Source organism: Manduca sexta, unplaced genomic scaffold (assembly GCF_014839805.1).
Source record: "Manduca sexta isolate Smith_Timp_Sample1 unplaced genomic scaffold, JHU_Msex_v1.0 HiC_scaffold_122, whole genome shotgun sequence".
NCBI lineage: Eukaryota > Metazoa > Arthropoda > Insecta > Lepidoptera > Sphingidae > Manduca > Manduca sexta.
The window spans coordinates 1-18,824 of record NW_023592063.1 but is presented as its reverse complement, the minus strand read 5'-3'; the positions used below and the strand labels follow the sequence as shown (position 1 = coordinate 18,824).

The following is an 18,824-nucleotide window of genomic DNA, read 5'->3' as shown; positions in this document are numbered from 1 at the left end:
TTTAATATCTATGTCATTGATAAATTCTGATTAATCAGACATATAAATAGAAATATACTACGTAAAAAAGTGGCACATAGTACAATAATTTTGAGCTCCAGCACACATATGAGCTCAGCTTAGGTAAGATTTTGTACCAATATTATGCATAAAAAATAAGGCTGCCAACTTAATACAAATCTGATCCTCTCTAGGGATGTTAATAATTATTCTATCCATACTATGATATAAAATTTTATATGGACAAAATAGCTGACCATAAAGCTTACACAGGTATAAGTTATGATTTTCTTGGAATATTAAAAGTAAAGCGTCCATAATTTTAAATAATTCCCTTTATTTAATAACTAATTAATATTACAAAATGCACAATAGTTTTATGCGAATTTCTTATGTATAAATTATATACAGCGTTTAGATCTCTTGTTAAAAAAATCATCACAGTCCAATTTTCCGTTATTTATTTCCAATATTATATAGAGATTAAACAGTATATCCTTAAAGATAATATGATCTTTTCCCGTCCAATCAACAATTACTATGATTCATGCTCAACTTAATATATTCGGCAGAAAACTGAAGTTATTGTTGAACAAAATCGCAATTATAAAGAATGAGCGAATAAAATCAAACAATAACAAATCTAGCGTCAATAATGATGGCTTATTGTCAGCTATCATGATAGCCAACATATTTTCTACATTTTTAGGTCTATTATGTTGGTACTATATGATACTAAAGTTTTGTACTAAACTAAAACTAAACTCTATATAACAGAGTGTCCATCCCTGTATGGCACTTGGAAGTTGGATTGGTTTATGTGTCTCTGATTGGCAATTTTAATCACATAATGTTTGAGTGCCCTGCCTTTAGCATACAAAGATTCATATATATTGACAAATTAATTAACATCTACTGCAAATCTGAGCTTGTCCCGCGCTCTATAGTAGAAATACTAAAACAAACGGAGACGTACCAAGCAATTTATGAGTATATCAGCAATACAGTAATTGATATATAAGGAAAAATGAAGAGAATAAACTTATGACTTGGCTTTGGCCTCATTTATATAATATTAACAAGGATATAATATGAAGACTTGGCTTTGGCCTTATTTAAAATAACATTAACTAGGGAATAGTATGAAGACTTGGCTTAGGCCTTTTACTGAATCTCATTGAAAGCACTATTCATGACGAGGCCGTATGGGCTAGAACCCTTTGCCTTCCCAATAATAAAGGGAAAATCAAAATAAAAAAAAAAAAAACATGTCTCTGATTAGCATGTTGATGTCACATTGTGCAATGATAAAAGAAGTATAGAGGATGGGTAATATGGTCACGTGACATGCGGCACATTTCATGAACAAAATGGTGCCGACTCCGCCCCTTACAATAGTGATATGCTAGTACCGAAAATTTTGTATCGACATCGAAGAATTAAGAGAGACAAACAAGCCCCAAAAAGATCAAATACGAAAGGGGTTAGGAACTACCATAATATAAATATAACAAACCATAATGTAAACAAACACACTGAAACTGATTTATAAGTAACAATTGTTAAACAAAGCAGTACCTGTTGTGACAAACATCCAGTTGTGTTTGATATATATTTGTATGTTGCACTATTCCTTGCTAAAAATTTAAGTTACAGATTAAGATATTTATTTAATACATGATAAATGGAATAAGATAGCGTAGCCAGCAATTATTTGGTTGGTTTTATTTTATTTTATTATTATGCTCTTTGATCGAGAAACATAACTATGGTTCAGCAAACTAAAATCAATGACCGTAAAATGGTGGTTAAGATAATCAATTATAATAATTATTTGCAATAACAACAATATGATTATGTATCTATTTCCGTGCATGCAAAGGTTGCTCGAAACATAAGACCGCCAATTGTAAAAATATATCTTACATTTCATCTTTATGTTGTTTCTTTTATGTTTATCTATTCTTTTATGTAACAATTCTAATTTTATTCATAGCAATATATTAAAGTAATATTACTATTAGGTGAAGTATAATAATCATTACTATTTTACTTATCGGGAATATTGTTGGAAAACAGTTATCTTTACTCGCGTTAATTAAACGTGTGGTTTATGCATATCTTCTCAAAATGTAAAGAAATATGTATTTGGTGTAGGATTCCAATCACGTCGCTCAATATTCTCAATTCATTTTGCCTTGGTTTTAAATTTTTGGTTATCTTAAAAAATATTCTAATTTCACTTAGTTTGTCGTTCTGAATAATACAATATTGATGTGTGCTCTAATATTCTTTCAAAGACAAAACCGTAACTGATAAACGGGCGTCTGTTAAAATATCGATATCAATAATTTCTAAACAAATCCACCCACCCATCCCTAAGCTCGTGTGTAAACAAACATAATGATTTTAATGTGTATAAATCACGCCTAAAAGGGTCCAAAGCTTAACAAACCAGATCCACATATCATTTTAATTGATAAAAACACATCCAAAAGTAATTATACAAAGATATTTGCTAATTTTCGGTAAAAACAGTTACTAACCTATGAAAATATATTTCGGGGTCTTTCTTGCGTGAATTCGATTTGCATCCTTTCACACAACACTGAGTCATTTTCGAAACTTAACAAATACACTAATAAACACACTGAACAATTGAGAATATGATTATATTACTTTAAATTCAATATTTATGAAGATTTGTTTACATCGTCTGACACTACATGTACCTGCCGACTGCCCAGCATAAAATGGCGTTTCTGCCGCAAGGCGGTCCCAGTGTGTTGAAGTAAACGAAATAGTGCCATATGCGAAGAAAGCAATTATTTTTGTCTTTTTGTTGCGTTCCAAATAAGCTTTGAGTAAAAGAGATAGACATATATATTGACAATTCTGCGTCGATTTCCCTAACATAAATATAACTTATTCATATAGCTAACTTTTGAGGCCTGTCCTCTTTATATTTAGTCATTGACATTGTGTCATTGAGTTATTGTCATTTTGATTGTCATTTGTAAATTGTCTTTGGTATTTTTAGTTGTTCACCTGTTGTTCACCGTTTATTTTCATATCAGCTTTTATCAATTTATTGTATTGAAGACATAGGAACTGAACGGTCTTCAAAATATTATTCTGTTGCTAATTATTGTGCTGTATTTTCTTAAATCTACGACCATTAAATATATTTATATAAAAATGTTTGCACGAAGTCTTTTCAGTCGAGTTATTCCTTTAGCGCCAGAAATAATTAAAGCGGCGCGTGTTTTAAATGCACAAGCCCAACAAGTTTCATTACCTCGTGAGTGTAAAGTGGTTTTTTTTATCATGTTTCATATTACGTCTGTGTTTATCATATCACGATTTTATGTTATTACAGATATCGCTTTGTGCAAAAAAGTTCCCAATGTTCTGGTACCGCGGTTTTATTCTCAAGAAGCTACGTCCGAAGTGATGACAGCAGACTACGATTATGTTAAGAAGGCGACGACTAACAATGACGTGTTGATCATAGATGTGAGAGAACCAGATGAAATCAAAGAACACGGAAAGATCCCCGAACAGCATTAATATTCCGTGTAAGTATTTAAACCCACAGAATTAGCTAATCATAAGACAATCTGTTAGATTTATAAAGTTGAGATTTGTTTTGCAGTGCCAATTTTTAATATCGAAAAGCTGCATTTTAAAATAGTTTAGCGGGACCTTTGCAACTTGAACAACTGTTCAGAGGAATATATGAATTTAAATAACTTTTCACCAAAGTAACTACTCCTATAATATTCTGAACATCAACACTATCTTTTGTTGTAGTGGGTAGTGTATCATCAGTCTTCACCAGCATGTCAGAAAAGGAATTTCAAAATATCTATAATAGGCCAAAACCAAAAGAAAATTCAGAAGTTATTTTTTACTGCATGATTGGCAAGAGATCTGGAAAAGCTCAGCGGGAAGCCATCAAAGCTGGATACAAAAAGTAAGTAATATTATGAACTGAGAGCAAGTATAGTGGACTCATGATATCTGGCTCCTGAATAATCTTCTGCCTCCAGTAATCCACCAAGTCTGTGACAGGCTTTATCTACATATAGGTATAATACAGATAATCTTACTTACTGTACTTGTTAAATGTTATTTTTATAAATAAAAATTCTGGACTACAATAGGTTTTAGCAGCTCCATATAGTTTGATAAAGTCGATAACCCCACACTGTCTTGCAAGTTTTGTTAGATTACCATTTGTCTACTATAGTTGTAAAAACTGAATATTTATTTATTCAAAGATTTAAAAAAATATATAGACATGATTTTGCAATCTATACTATTATATAAAGCTGAAGAGTTTGTTTGTTTGTTTGTTTGTTTGTTTGTTTGAACGCGCTAATCTCAGGAACTACCGGTCCAAACTGAAAAATTCTTTTTGCTTTGGATAGCCCTTTGTTCGTGGAGTGCTATAGGCTATATATCATCACGCTATACCCAATAGGAGCGGGGCAGTAATGGCTAATCTCAGGAACTACCGGTCCAAACTGAAAAATTCTTTTTGCGTTGGATAGCCCTTTATTCGTGGAGTGCTATTGGCTATATATCATCACGCTATACCCAATAGGAGCGGGGCAGTAATGGTTAATCTCAGGAACTACCGGTCCAAACTGAAAAATTCTTTTTGCGTTGGATAGCTCTTTGTTCGTGGAGAGCTATAGGCTATATATCATCACGCTATATTCAATAGAAGCGGAGCAGTAATGGCTAATCTCAGGAACTGCCGATTCGAACTGAAAAAATATTTTTGTGTTGAATAGTCCTTTGTGGAGTGCTCAAAGTTATATATCATCACGCTATGACCAATAGGAGCGGAGCAGTAATGGCTAATCTCAGGAACTACCGGTTTCAACTGAAAAATTCGTTTTGTGTTGGATAGCCCTTTATTTGTGGACCGCTATAAGCTATATATCATCACGCTATGACCAATAGGAGCGGAGCAGTAATGGCTAATCTCAGGAACTACCGGTTTGAACTGAAAAATCTTTTTGTGTTGGATAGCCCTTTGTTCCTGGAGTGCTATAGGCTATATATCATCATGCTATAACCAATAGGAGCGGAGCAGTAATGAAACATGTTGCAAAAACGGGGAAAATTATGAGTTTTGAGAGCTTCCGTTGCCTGCGCTGCGTAAACGGTTAAAGTTATGCAACAATGATGTATGACGGGATTGTTTCACTTAAAAAGTTCTAAATAATATAACAAAGTCCCCCGCTGCATCTGTCTGTCTGAACGTGTTAAACTCAAAACTACCCAACGTATTAAGATGAAATTTGGTATGGAGACAGTTTGAGACCCTGGGAAGAACATAGGCTCCCGGGAAACTACTATTTTTATTACGGAAGACTTTAGCCTGAAAAACTTTATAACGCGGGCGGAGCCGCGAGCAAAAGCTAGTTTATGTATAATATTAAATAGCTTGGTAAGCTAATAAAATTCAAGTAAGATTAGGCACTACCTTAAAAATATTTTATGTGCACTTAAACATAATACAAATACCTGAGCAGATTATATTTACTCGACTCAACGGAAGGATGGATTTTCATTAATCCGGCCGGGTCCAGTTTGACGTTTACATAATTCCATAATTTCCCATGGAAGCAAATTGTGCTAATTGAAATCCATTTAATTGTTTCTGCATTTACTTGTAACAAACATTTTTGCAACCTTTGGCATTTAAAATATCATTCCATTACTTACAATCTGTATCTTAAATTATTTTAACTCAGATCTAAAAATATCTTTTTAGATTAGAACAAAAATACTTTTCAATAACAATGAAATACCATATCTTATATTAACTATAATAAAATATTTAGGAAACAATAAATATTTAACAATCCATTTTTATTCAACAGTGTGAAGAATTACCTTGGCAGTTGGACAGAATGGGCAAGCAAGCAGTAATTATGTCTATTGTAGTGACAAATTACCTAATTTATACTCCATTGTTTATTTAAAGCTATATAAACTGATTTTGATGTATGTACTTAAACATACTTTTTACACAGTTATAAAATTATAGTTAATTGTCTATATGATTCTTTTTAAATATTCTGAACCAAGTAGTCAAAATCATTTAGGTAGGTTACAGGTATATATTGTACTCTCAAAATAACTGTTATTGTAAATCAATAATGTGTGAAAACTATATTGATTATTAGGTATATTACACGCTATATTGTGCAATATGCTTTTTATGGAAAATGATTTTATTATAGAATTTCTTACAATTGTTAAACTATAACATTTATTTTATATATTGTTAAATAGATAATAAAACTTCACCAGGCTGTGGTGGGGTGATAACCTTTGCGGTCTTAAATTCTCACTGATAACAGAGATAAAATAATAGCATGTAACTGTTTTTAGATATTGTGTTCATTTAATGGTTTGTTTAAAGTCAGTAAATTATTTATTGCATTGCAATTATATTTTATTTACATCCTGAAATATTGTATGTAATTTGCAGGGAAAAAAAATTGGGTTTAAATAAGAATTGGTCTCTTGGAACAACAAATTGAACAAATGTAAGAATCAAATAGAAACTACCCTGAATTCATGGAATTTATGGTATAATAATGATTACTGGAAACCCATTTAACCATTATTATACTGAATAAATTCCATAAGTACAGAAGTAGTTTCCAGTGTTTACATTTTGCATTATTTCATATTTAAGGGTATGTTATACCAAAAACAAGTTCTAATTAGAGATTTTTTAAACACATGTTGCATAATGGAAACATGACTATAATAAAAAAAAAAAATATATTAAAATTTTATTGTGCAGACATCCCTTTAAAGTAAAACAGATACCACAACCTTAATTAAATATTATGCAAAATATATCATACATCACAGTGCAACTAACACCACATGTAGACAGTGTGATGATAATCACTTCTGGCGACTGGACCAATCATTCCAACTTCCCAAGTATGTCTTAGAACTGTAGAGATAAAAAAAGAACTTCAAAATAAATTGATCTAAGAAGGAAATAAAATTATGGTGTTATTAAAAAACCTATTTTTAATGATTTTGCATTGTATAAATTATCACAGAATAGTTCCTAATATATTATTAATATGGTTAACAATTCATTTATCAAAACTATAACTTTAGTTTCTGTTACTCAATATAAAACATTAATGTTGTGTGCTCATAACATTATTTATTTTTTTATTGTTTACTTAAGTAGGTTATCAATTAAATGGAAAAAAATATGTTAAAAAGTCATACTTAGAATATCCAAGTTTTAGAGCTTTATCCAGAGCTTCTGAAGATCTTCTACCTGACTGACAATAGAAGATCAGCTCATCAGATGATGATGGCTTGCTTCGTTGATATTGACGTTTGAATTCCTCTTCAGACATGGATGCCAATACATTTTGAACATTTCCCACTGAAAAGTTTTTACAATTACTAGCATCAAAAGGAAATGATGGTTTAAACAATAAATTTAGAGCTTAATATTGATATAATTATTAAGAGTTTAAAACTTTCTATTAGATTTTGTTTTACAGATTTAAGTACAGCATGAATTACATGGAATGTTGATGCTGGAAGGTATCTTCCCTGTGTTATGCACTTCATCTGGATTGCGGACGTCAATGATCACCTTTTCTGGCTGGTGTATCACTTTCAACATGTCATCATAACTGACCACTCTTTTTGGATCCACCATTATCTTATTTTTCTTTTCAGAACTTAAGAATCTTGCTTTTAACACTTGAGGTAAATGGTAATCTAAAATGTAATACACACTGTATAAAGTAAAATGCTATGGTTTTTTTTTTACATATAATGCAGCTGTAATGTAGTAAGGTGCAATTTCATCACTGTTTTACAACACATAATTATAACAATGGATTAAAAGACAGATGTTTTTAGGAACAAAGCTTATATGTTAATACCTATAAGTAGTGACACGAACAATTAAATAAATAAAAACCAAGAATACTTGTATGTAAACCTTGCCGTGCAGAATTCAATATTTTTACACTTGTATGTCGATATTTTATTACTGCTCGTAATGCAAACATTTTTTATTACGCTTTTTGTGTTTTATATTAAGAATAAAAAAATATTAATAGTACCGACTAAGTCCTTTCGAATCTAGTTATAACACTAAATTCAACCACTTTAGAAATTTATTGTTTTATTTAAGGTGTTACTTAAATCACGAAGTTATTTCCAAATTGATAAGAAGTTTTTGATAAAAATGATTTTCTGATAACACGAAACCAAACCAACGAAACCAAAAGTGACATAATGTCAATGTGTCAAATGCAGGTGTTAACGTAGTGGTTAGATTCTCTGTGCAGGTGTCAGCCAATCAGGCAAGTCATGAGTCTTAATTTTATTTAGCGGTCGCTGTTAATTAACGAGAATTTTGGCGGGAACTTCTAATATTGCAACCAGTTAGCTTAAAGTAGTAATTAGCGTATTATTAAGTGTCTCAATTTCCTTCTTTCAGTCATGGAATGCACTGGTTTACACTTCACACTCGAGGAAAAAAAATCAACACAAAGTTTGCATAAACTACAATTCAAAAAAAATATTTCTTGGCAAAAACTGTACGTACGCGGATATTGTAATACAAATTTAAATAGCTTGATTTTTGCCATACAGTTAGGCACTGTAATATTTAACGAATGGAGAACAAAAATAATATACAATAGTACGTATCAAATTGCTATGAAAAGCACAGTAGGTGAACAATTGCTTCATCTGTGTCTATCAAAATGATGTAAAATCAAAGTCTGGCTCTGGAACTTCTGAAACTGACGATAAAGTTAAACTACTGGAGCTGCTGCTGCGACGACGAATAACATTATCGGTTCGATTGTCCACGTAATAACAATAACACGCAATATGTACAGTAACTTCCGAAACAGTTCGTAAAAATTTGTTTTTGTGAACAATTGCTTCATCTGTGCCAAATCGATTCAGGACCCAAGTAATTCGCGTACAAGCAGACAACCGCGGGTTTGTGTTGTACGTAATGAGAGTACAAAAAATAGTATTATGAACCTTATAAACACACGTTCTGATGACGTTGCAATGGACATTGCTTAACATTGAATTTCTTAACATTTTCGCTTATAACTTTTTATTTATAGTTCCGCGACAAAAGTTACTGGACCAAAGTTGTAGAGAATTTAATTTGCAACAAAAAATGTTTGTAATTTTTTTTTGTCAGATAAATAGTTTAAGAGATATATCGTAAAAACCATTTCAACCCCTATCTTCAAGATGGCGGCCGTGGGACAAGGGTAGCGACCCCACAAACTTGGTTTTAGTTTTACACTGACCCCCCCTACACTTCAAAAAAATAAAATTGCGTCCTCTAAAAAACGCAAGGTAAGGCCTAAAAAATGAAACATTTCAATGGACTATGTAGTGTGTGTACTTAGTATATAAGCTATGTAACGTATTGTAATAAGTTAGTATTATGAGTTTCATGACCGGCGATAGCCTAGTTGGTTGTGGAACGGTCTGCCGAGACGAGTGTCCACAGGTTCAAATCCCAAGGGCACACACCTCTGATTTTTCTAAAAAATTATGTGTGTATTCTTTGTGAATTATCGCTTGCATTTACGGTGAAGGAAAACATCGTGAGGAAACCTGCATACCTGAGAAGTTCTCTATAGGAATTTTCGAGGGTATGTGAAGTCTACCAATCCGCACTAGGCCAGCGTGGTGGACCAAGGCCTAATCCCTCTCAGTAGTAGTGATGTAACGAATGTCATTTTTTGAACATTCGCGAATGCGAATATCTGCTACCGACATTCGCGAATGCGAATGCGAATGTTTAGTTTTTGTTCAAATTTGGTGCCAATTTTCTATGATGATTATCTAAATTTTATTATTATCCAAGATGATAATTATCTAAACATTAAAAAGTTATGTAAAGATTGATAAAAAAATTATAGAAGATATTGTTTTTGTTTCTTTCAATTGCTTTTAATTTCTTAGTTGCTATTGTATTACAAGTTCTATGGGGAATTACATTTTTAAGCTTTATTAAAGTAAACGAAATAATTTTGTTTATTTTTAAAGTTTAATATTCCTCCACTCAAGTTTAATTACTAACTTAAAAACATGGTAAAAATAGTTAATTAATTGGTATGTTTTAAGAAAGAGAGGTATTTTTCTTTGAGAGTCTATAATTTTTTGTTTGTTTGTTTAGACTATATTTATAGTTTATTGTAGAAGTATATTGTTTTAGTTTAGATATTGATTTTATTAACCTACTATTACACACACACAGTATTACGAATATTATCTCGGAAGGGGTATGCAGAGGCGCAACCAGGGCACACACTTTTCGCCAAGTGTGTTCCGTCTAATAGTGTGACAGGGGCGAGCCTATCGCCACGTCGGGCACAAATTTCACACTCCGAGCTGATACTGAGCAGAAAAATCCAAATATCACTTTGCCCGATCCGGGATTCGAACCCAGGACCTTAGAGCGCTGCTGTACCGCACATGCAGTAGAACTATGCCACCGAGGCAGTCTACTATTATCTTCAAATATTTTTTTTTCTGATATTGACATTCGCAAAACATTCGCAGAAATTTTGCGAATGCGAATATCCAAAAATATGCGAATATTCGCGAATGCGAATGCGAATATTCGTTACAGCACTACTCAGTAGTAGAGGAGGCCCGTGCTCAGCAGTGGGCAAGTATATAATACAGGGCTGATATATTATTATGAGTTTCATGGAGAGAGGTAAAAAAGTCCTGTGCATAGCTCGCTAAGTGACTGTGAGCCGTTTTAGGTGGTCTGTATTCAGCGGCCACGTTAAGTGCCGTATGTTTATATGGGCCTTAGTGTGGACAATATTTTTTTTAGAGTAGCTACGAAAATAATGAGAAAAAAAAGTTAAAAAAAATCCTACTACTTAAAATAAAATATTTCTGAATAAGACAATAATAATTATAAGACAATCGTAATAAGTTTTTTTAAATAACTATTACTGATTACGGGTAGGTACAGCATCCAGTAGTATTGATTGACCTCGTTACAAATCTTCCAGTATTTTTGTAATTTGTTCTTTTGTACGAAACACTCAATTAAAGACAGGATCGTGCTTTGCTTTTTTATTTTATCTAATAAAGAAATGATGTTTGGACCGTTAATTTGTTTCTCATCGCCATCAAGTTTAACGCGTTGCAACCTGCGGCCTGCTGAGTTTTGCATTCGGACAGCTGAATTTTGGAAGAGGCCCATGTGGGTTTCAATAATTTCCCTAAAACTAAAAAAACTTTTTCCAAGATCACTTATGCCATATTATGCTAATCCTATTAAAATAAAGTTATTATATATTATTTTTCATATTATAATACTTTTTTCAAAATAAACAGTGGCCCAAGGCGCCATATCTAAAAAGCCTTTATGGCGCATATAAAAAAAAAAGGTTGAGTACAGCTGGTCTGCACGCCTACCAAGTAGTACCTATCATCACGTAGTGATTATATTATCTTTGCCTATCATTAAAAATTTAAATTAGAAAAACCAACGCATATCACGTCTTTATCCCCGAAGGCAATGAAGGTTGAGGTGCAGTCAAGGCAACCACTTTTAGCCATCTCCGTTCCGCCCAATGAATAGGGCACAATTTCCAAAATCCGGATTGATACTGAGCATAAAGATCCAATATTACTTGGCCCGATCCGGGATTCGAATTCGCGACTTAAGAGCGAAAGTTGTATCGCGTAGTTAAAATAACATCATTATTTTATTTTAAATTTCATTCCTTCATTTAGTATCAGTTGTAGTAGGTAAAGTTTTAAACCAAATAAAATATTACGTGTAAGTTAGGTAAGTAAGTTAATGAACGGGTACCTATTTAGTCTTTGACGGGTACCTACTTTCTGAAACATTTTGACAGTCTCGCTCCTTGAGAATTTATGTAGGAATATTAGTGCGTCACTATATGTATTACATTAACTATAATCGATGTTTAATATTGGAAATCGATTTTTTCCTGGAAACTTTATATTATGACTCTTATCTAAGAAGGATTGTTCTAAATACACAAATACTGCCTTTGCATTACGTTTTTTTTGGTATAGGGAACGTGCACAAACTATAGATGGCAGCACAAAATCGACACAAGAGCCACAATGCGGATAAAAAAGAAACTTTCCTGACCTACATATTTTTTAAATGACAATAAATATAGGTATAGAATTATGTACATACATACATAATTCTATATATTTTACATGTGTATACAAATAAAATATATAGAATTATGTATGTACATACATACATATGTACCTATTGTTTCCGGTTGATTATTATTGATAGGAACCTTGGCCAAAACATGATTTTTGAGTGGGAGCCAGTTATTAAGATTTAAGGAAGCAAATATATGAGGTTAAGTTCTTTTAATTACAAATTTGTAACTACAAAAGTTATTTATTTTTACAGAAATACATTATGAGACTTTTCTGAATGCTTCAGAAACTCATACCTATATATGTTTTTTTACCGTCTATCAATTTTTGTTGCTTCTCACATACCCAGGGAATAAAAGTATGTTTCTTGAGAACGTAATATTATTTAACACCATTTGATTTGTTTATTTTATGTGTCGGATAGTGCAGATATACTACAAGATATTATCACAAATTAAATGTTATTTTTTACTTCTTTTAATACGAATAATTCACGACAATGCCAAGTATTGATAGGGTAAAAGATTTAGATTGCGTGGTAGATTACAGATTTCATCGTACACGTTCCTTATAAGATGATGCCAAGGACTGGAATGAATAGAACAAAAAGTTAAAATAATTTTTATTTAAATACCACGTACAAAAATGAATTGACCAGGTTAATTTCTTCCTCTTTTTTGTAATTCTTATATAAATTTATTTTAAATCAGTCTTAGTACCTACGTTAAATGGTGATGTACATATGCTGTGGAATAAAATAATTGGGTCTGAAATGGGAACAATCTTTCTTTAGGCACTTCTCTGATTCATGGAATGTGGGCTATGATCTATCAATATCTGTGTGTTTTAAGTATCTTACGTGCGCACTACATGTAAATTAGTATTGTAATTGTAAACTTCAATTATGTAGACAAATTTCGAGGGCGTAAAACCTTCGCAATAATTCGTGGAGTATGGTTGACATACTTGTGTCTCTGCCTACCCTGCAGGATATGTTAAAAGAAAGAGAACATAAAAAGTTACCATTTCTAAGTTAAAATTTATATTATCTACCAATTTGTAAGTGGAATGGCTACCAATTCCTTATGGCTTATTCACGAGTATCATTTATCTTCACAATGTAGTTAAAAAACGCCGTGGAGAAGTAATGCAAATTTAGTTGTCAAAATTATATAAAACTTAAATTTGTACTTGTACAATATATTCTATTGGACATGGTGTTCTTATACAAAATTAATTGACGCAATCGTTAGGAGTATTTAGATAGGTACGTCTTTAAAAGCTTGACGTATAAAAAGTTACTGTATTGAAGTTCAAATTAATCGTAATTTTAAGCACTGTAATATTACAACATTAGTTTTTCGCTACTTTTTCAAAGTATTTCTTCTTTTCATCGGGGTTTGGTATAATCTGAAACACAAAGATAAGCAGATTAACAATTAAGTCCTTATCATATGTTATAATTGATTGTCGTGTTATTAATACTTACAGTATCTTGTCCTGGTTTCCAACCAGCAGGACACACTTCCCCATGCTTGTCTGTGTATTGGAATGCTTGCACTAGTCTCAATGTCTCGTCAACTGAACGCCCCACAGGCAAATCGTTCATAGTGATTTGTCTTAGAATGCCTTTGTCATCGATTATAAAAAGGCCTCTTAGTGTGTGGCCAAGATCTTCTAGGTAAACACCATAATCTTTGGCAATGGAATGTGTCAGGTCACTGATTAATGGAATTTTAATTTTGCCGAGCCCCCCTTCTTTGCGAGGAGTGTTAATCCATGCCAAATGGGTGAAGTGTGAATCCACTGAGCAAGCTACTACTTCCGTGTTTATTTTTCTAAACTCTTCAATTCTCTGAGAAAGCTAAAATCTCAGTAGGGCAGACAATGGTGCTTTTATAAAAAATACGTGTTCATAAACAAACAAAAAAACGTCAATACTAATCCACACGTAAGCATTTTTTTTATCAATATCAAGCTTTCAAAAATATCCGGTGTAACTAGTTTCCGTATGGGTATTATATTACATATAGGTTAAATAATGCGTGCTTCGACAAGCCAATTTAAAGGTCAAACTGTTATTTTTAATCTAAATGAAATATCTGCAACATAAAGAGATATGGTGATTATACACGTATCTAAAAACACCTTTTATATAGATATTTCACTTACAAATCTAAGGGATAGAAGAAGAAGACTAGGTATTTCCCTTTAAAACTGGACAAGGAAACTTGTGTAAACTCTCCATTTACCACCGCGGTTGCTTCCCATTCAGGTGCCGGTTTGGATACTATAAGTTAAAAAGAAATATACAATCAATCTTACTATAACAAATACACATTGTTTTAAAATATTTTACACTTACTCATAGCCTTAGTAAATTGTAACTTATGATCAATTTTTTTGGCGCCGCCGGGGAACACATTACCACTACCGAAAGTATAACAGGAGTCACTTTCAAATAGTGATGATTTGCAAGTTGTACTTAAACTTACTAAGAAACATAATGAAATTAATGAATTTTTCATCGTTATATTTAATTGCTATCGCGGAAAGTGCATAAATAACATTAAAGTCAATGACTCCTTTGACACGTATAGCGGCTTTCCTCCCACTTCCAACAACCATGGACACAAATTACTAGCGATAACGTCATGTTACTTTGAAGTAATACCATAGATGATATAAAACACACATGTATACACTATGCCAAGGTTTAGCAATACATATGTATTTAAAATTATTTTAGCATATTAAGGGTAATTATGTAATTATAGAAAGCTAAGTTCAATGTGCATGGCTTATGCGATTTTTTCGTAGAATCGATGATCGATTGTTAAATCGATTGCAAATTAAAATTACGTTTCTATTATATAGATAATGCGTGCAACACTAACTAAAGTGCGCTTCGTTTCGTTCGCATTTTGCGAGTCGTATTTTTCGTGTTTTTATGTTTTCAATGTAATTAAAATAGGAAAATGATTTTGTTTCGCACGTTTGATTTTTCATATTAGATTTGATAAGTTTAGAGTCCATCGCAAGCTTTTGCGGTAAGTTCGGAAGTTTAGTTATTGGATCCATTTGTTCATTATGGCGGTCTCAATACTATATTGTGGTTGTAAATAATTTCGTCATAACCACAAAAGTGGGTTCGTGAAGTGCATTGTGCGTAACGTAGTGTAATATTTATGTTTTAGATGGACGTACCGGACGATAGTGTGTTGGACGTGGACTTGCTAGCTGATGATGGCTCCGAGGAAGATGGTGAAGCCCGCCGACGTCAGGTACGATACATAGCTTCCACGGGCTTCTAATGACATCATTGTGCTACGGAAATTGATACTAACACTTATTCAAGTGCTCTGTTGTGAAATTAGGGTTTTCGAATTAAATCTGTTTTGACAAAGTCTAGTCATTATTTTGCCAAACTTGTGAAATTGCTAGATTTTTGTACTACAGAATGGATAGTAGTACTGAATAGCAACTCATCCTTCGTAGACTCAATCAGAGATAAGTAAATTCAAGTTTATGCAAGCCTCAATATAACTGACCACAACTAGGCAAACTGTAACCAAGGTTCTCTTTGCCTAGTTGTGATTTTATGTTATTTCAAAACTAAACTATAAATAAACTGGTTTATAAGTTCTTCTTTTCTTTAAAAGTTGATCAATTAATTACTGACTTTAAAGAAAAGAAGAACTTATAAACCAGTTTATTTATAGTTTAGTTTTGAGTATAAAAATCATAAAGTTGATAATAAGTAAATGTTTTTCATAAATCTTTGTAGCCATTTTTCAATTTATTTCTTAAAAGATCACATTATCTTTTGATTGAGGGTTATCTATCATAATTTGTGTTGCAATATTCTGAAAACCAAGAGCTTATTAATTGTGAACTATGAATTTTTGTGTAAGACTCTACTTAGTCAATACCATTGTGGAATTTTTGTCTCTATGCATTTGCAGTTTCTTTCTGAAGTAATTTTGGTGTACTGGGTTTATGATAGAGTTTAAAATAAATCATAGAAAACAACAACAATTGGTCAAGGGACACACATGTATTGTGCAACAAAAATAATTCTATTTCGGCTTTCATATAAAATATAAATACCTATCACACCTTTATCTCTAAAGGGATATGCAGAGGTACAACCAGGGCATCCATTTTTCACCATGTGTGTTCCAGTCTGTAATATGATAAATCGTTTATATGATAAAGGTTTTTATATTAACAGGTGAAAAGTAAATAAAGTTATCTATAAATTCAGTATTTTCTTTTTATTGCATTAACATATTCATTCCACAAGATTTTACAATATAACCTTTCTTGTTTTGCTAATTTATTATACCTTATTTTTATTTATTTTTGTACATAAATAAAGTGAATTACACATGTTTTCACATCATAATGAAAAGTTAGGTCAAATCTCATGTATACACAACCAAGTAATGGTTGATTTATGTGACATAATTTGAAATATAATGTGTATACCGATAACTACAAAATGCTATAAAATAAAATGATAATATTATTACCAATAGGCATTTGATTTGCCTTTTTTTATTAACAAGTCTGTATATTCCAGAGTTTATTTGAGATAAATGACACCTTACCTCTTTTTTAAATTCTATTTTGTAACAACAACCTGGTTTTATATAGTTATTCCCATAATAAGTAGTTGTGTATGTGTATGTCCATTTTATAACCTGAGTATGGTGAAGTGATGAAGGGCAGTAATCACCCTATGTAGGTATCCATTTTACTTTCCATTCTAGTGGTTAGTTGTGTCCAGTGAGTTGTTGTATCTGTCTTTTCGTGAGATAATTACACGCTATATATTTTAACTAATTAAAAAAGCGGTTCTTAAATCAACTGATTTTAATCTTTGCCACTATTGCGCCAACAGCGCAATGGTGGCAGAGCCGTCTAGCGAACAATCGATTTCGTAAAATTAATTGCAGTATTAATGAATATGAACAATGAAATACGCCCTAATTGTTCAAGTCTCATCCTCTCCCAGTGATTGTCCGGAATGGTCACTTAATAGCCAAAGGTTGCGAGTGCCTAAAGTGCTCACTTAAAAGTTTGGTGTGTTTGTATAAGCTGACCCTTGACAGGCTAACAATGTCATAAAAAAAATAAATACAGTTATTTATGTGGTAGTTATTAACGAATTATATAATGATTTTTTTAGCCTAATCTTTTAAACCATTTTGATATAAAACCATAAAAATGGAAAAATAACAATTGAAATACCTGACTTGTCCAAGGAAAAAGTTATTAAAAAGCGTGAAATAAAACAACAATGTCCAGGGTGGAACTTAACACAGTTGATTGCCGCTATATTTATAACCATTTATTGTAGTTATCAATGTGTAATAATTTTCTTAATTACTAACTTTGTGACTTTCAAGTAAAGCAGCAGCAGATTAGGTATCACCATTTTATGCATGTAAAATTTGTGAGATTCGTTAAAGGACCTGTTTAAGAAATATTTCTAGAGTTTCCTTCTCTTTCCAAATATAGAAATAAAAAATATATGATGACCTTTTTTATGGGAATTTGATGGCCTAGTATTTTGCCTTGCTAAGGTCTCAAGTATTAAAAAGAAAGTGAGTCATACATAGATGTCATAACTATACATAATGACTGATAAGATAGGTCAAACAAGTAGCTAGCACAAGAGTGGTGCCCACAGATTGGAAGTCTTTTACAAAACTTTTTGAGGTTTCCCTGTCAGTTTATTTTTTCATGTATATTTTATTTCTGACATGCAAGTATGAAATGCCGTATATTTAAATAGGCCTCTTGATTAAAAATACTTGCCCGTCATTATTGTTGTGTACATGAACAACAACCTACGATTATTTTAATACTTCAAGCTATCAAAAGTTAACTTCAGAAACATTTATTTTATAATAATTAAACAAATATATAAATGGCATAATATTTATTCACAAATTCCATTTAATCCACTTCAAAACTAAAGTAAATGTATGGTTTTGTAATTTTTATATTTTTAATGGTATCTGTTTTCTGTGGCTATTGACTGCCTCGTGGGGTAATTGTAATTAAGTGCTCTCACAGTGAATATTCACTGTGGAGCACACAGTTTTATATGATTATGGATATTTTTATAGGAAAAAATTGAATTACGTGTCATTTTTGTTAATTTATATGAGCAAGTTTTATTATGCATCCACATGCTGATAAAATATATTGTTTTAGATTTCTATGCGGGCCCGGGGTCCACGCCGACGTCGTGTGCTTCGTCTCCTCGCGGCGAAGAGCCTGCCTCTCCACACGGCGGCCTGGTGCAGCCTACCTTCTTCCACCATCAGTCCTACACTCGGCCGTTCTTTACTTCTGGCCGACGAGGCCCAGGACGACCGAGAAAAGAAGGGCCAAAATTGTCTCGAGAAGGCAAAATGTCCGGAGGTAATTGTAAAAGTAGTCTTGATGATTAGCTTCCTTTCAACCTCGTAAAACATCTGACAATAGTGTTTGGGGTTCATTATTATTTTAGAAATTTCAAATAAATGTTGATGTTATTACATTTATTTCATATTCATTATGGAAGAGCCAGC

The 18,824-nt window shown here is 32.2% G+C and overlaps 2 protein-coding genes, 1 long non-coding RNA gene and 1 pseudogene across 6 annotated transcripts; 2 read left to right on the top strand and 2 right to left on the bottom strand.

Moving 5' to 3' along the window:
• Nucleotides 1–3,030: 3,030 nt before the first annotated feature.
• On the top strand, nucleotides 3,031–6,471 carry LOC115447603 (rhodanese domain-containing protein CG4456). The gene is given in 5 exon segments (XM_030174745.2): nucleotides 3,031–3,301; nucleotides 3,380–3,555; nucleotides 3,557–3,578; nucleotides 3,814–3,976; nucleotides 5,901–6,471. Coding segments are annotated over 5 exon segments (513 nt in total). The 5' UTR covers nucleotides 3,031–3,198; the 3' UTR covers nucleotides 5,950–6,471.
• A 325-nt stretch (nucleotides 6,472–6,796) lies between these two features.
• Nucleotides 6,797–8,344, bottom strand: LOC115447602 (rhodanese domain-containing protein CG4456). 4 transcript variants are annotated; one of them, XM_030174743.2, is made up of 4 exons: nucleotides 8,142–8,344; nucleotides 7,591–7,791; nucleotides 7,285–7,447; nucleotides 6,797–6,994 (listed from the first exon to the last, which is right to left on the bottom strand). In XM_030174743.2, exons 2-4 carry the CDS (start codon nucleotides 7,727–7,729, stop codon nucleotides 6,943–6,945), a joined length of 354 nt encoding a protein of 117 aa, XP_030030603.1. In that variant the 5' UTR covers nucleotides 7,730–7,791; nucleotides 8,142–8,344; the 3' UTR covers nucleotides 6,797–6,942. The 4 variants fall into 4 exon arrangements, with proteins under 4 accessions (XP_030030603.1, XP_030030601.1, XP_030030600.1 ...); XM_030174741.2 differs by having other exon boundaries at nucleotides 8,006–8,330; XM_030174740.2 differs by having other exon boundaries at nucleotides 7,979–8,297.
• Nucleotides 8,345–12,844: 4,500 nt separating this feature from the next.
• Nucleotides 12,845–14,882, bottom strand: LOC119191227 (annotated as a pseudogene).
• Nucleotides 14,883–15,129: 247 nt separating this feature from the next.
• LOC119191226 lies at nucleotides 15,130–18,660 on the top strand. The gene is made up of 3 exons (XR_005113401.1): nucleotides 15,130–15,287; nucleotides 15,435–15,521; nucleotides 18,466–18,660. It is a non-coding gene; the product is annotated as an uncharacterized LOC119191226 (long non-coding RNA).
• Nucleotides 18,661–18,824: the final 164 nt, after the last annotated feature.

Bases quoted from the DNA above. Each gene is read 5' to 3' on its own strand.
- LOC115447602 (XM_030174740.2), bottom strand. From the start codon at position 8,087: ATGTTTGCATTACGAGCAGTAATAAAATATCGACATACAAGTGTAAAA. The intron at 7,792-7,978 runs GTTCGTGTCACT...ATTACATTTTAG, and splicing joins TGGTTTTTATTTATTTAATT to ATTACCATTTACCTCAAGTG. The intron at 7,448-7,590 runs GTAATTCATGCT...AAAACTTTTCAG, and splicing joins TTCCAGCATCAACATTCCAT to TGGGAAATGTTCAAAATGTA.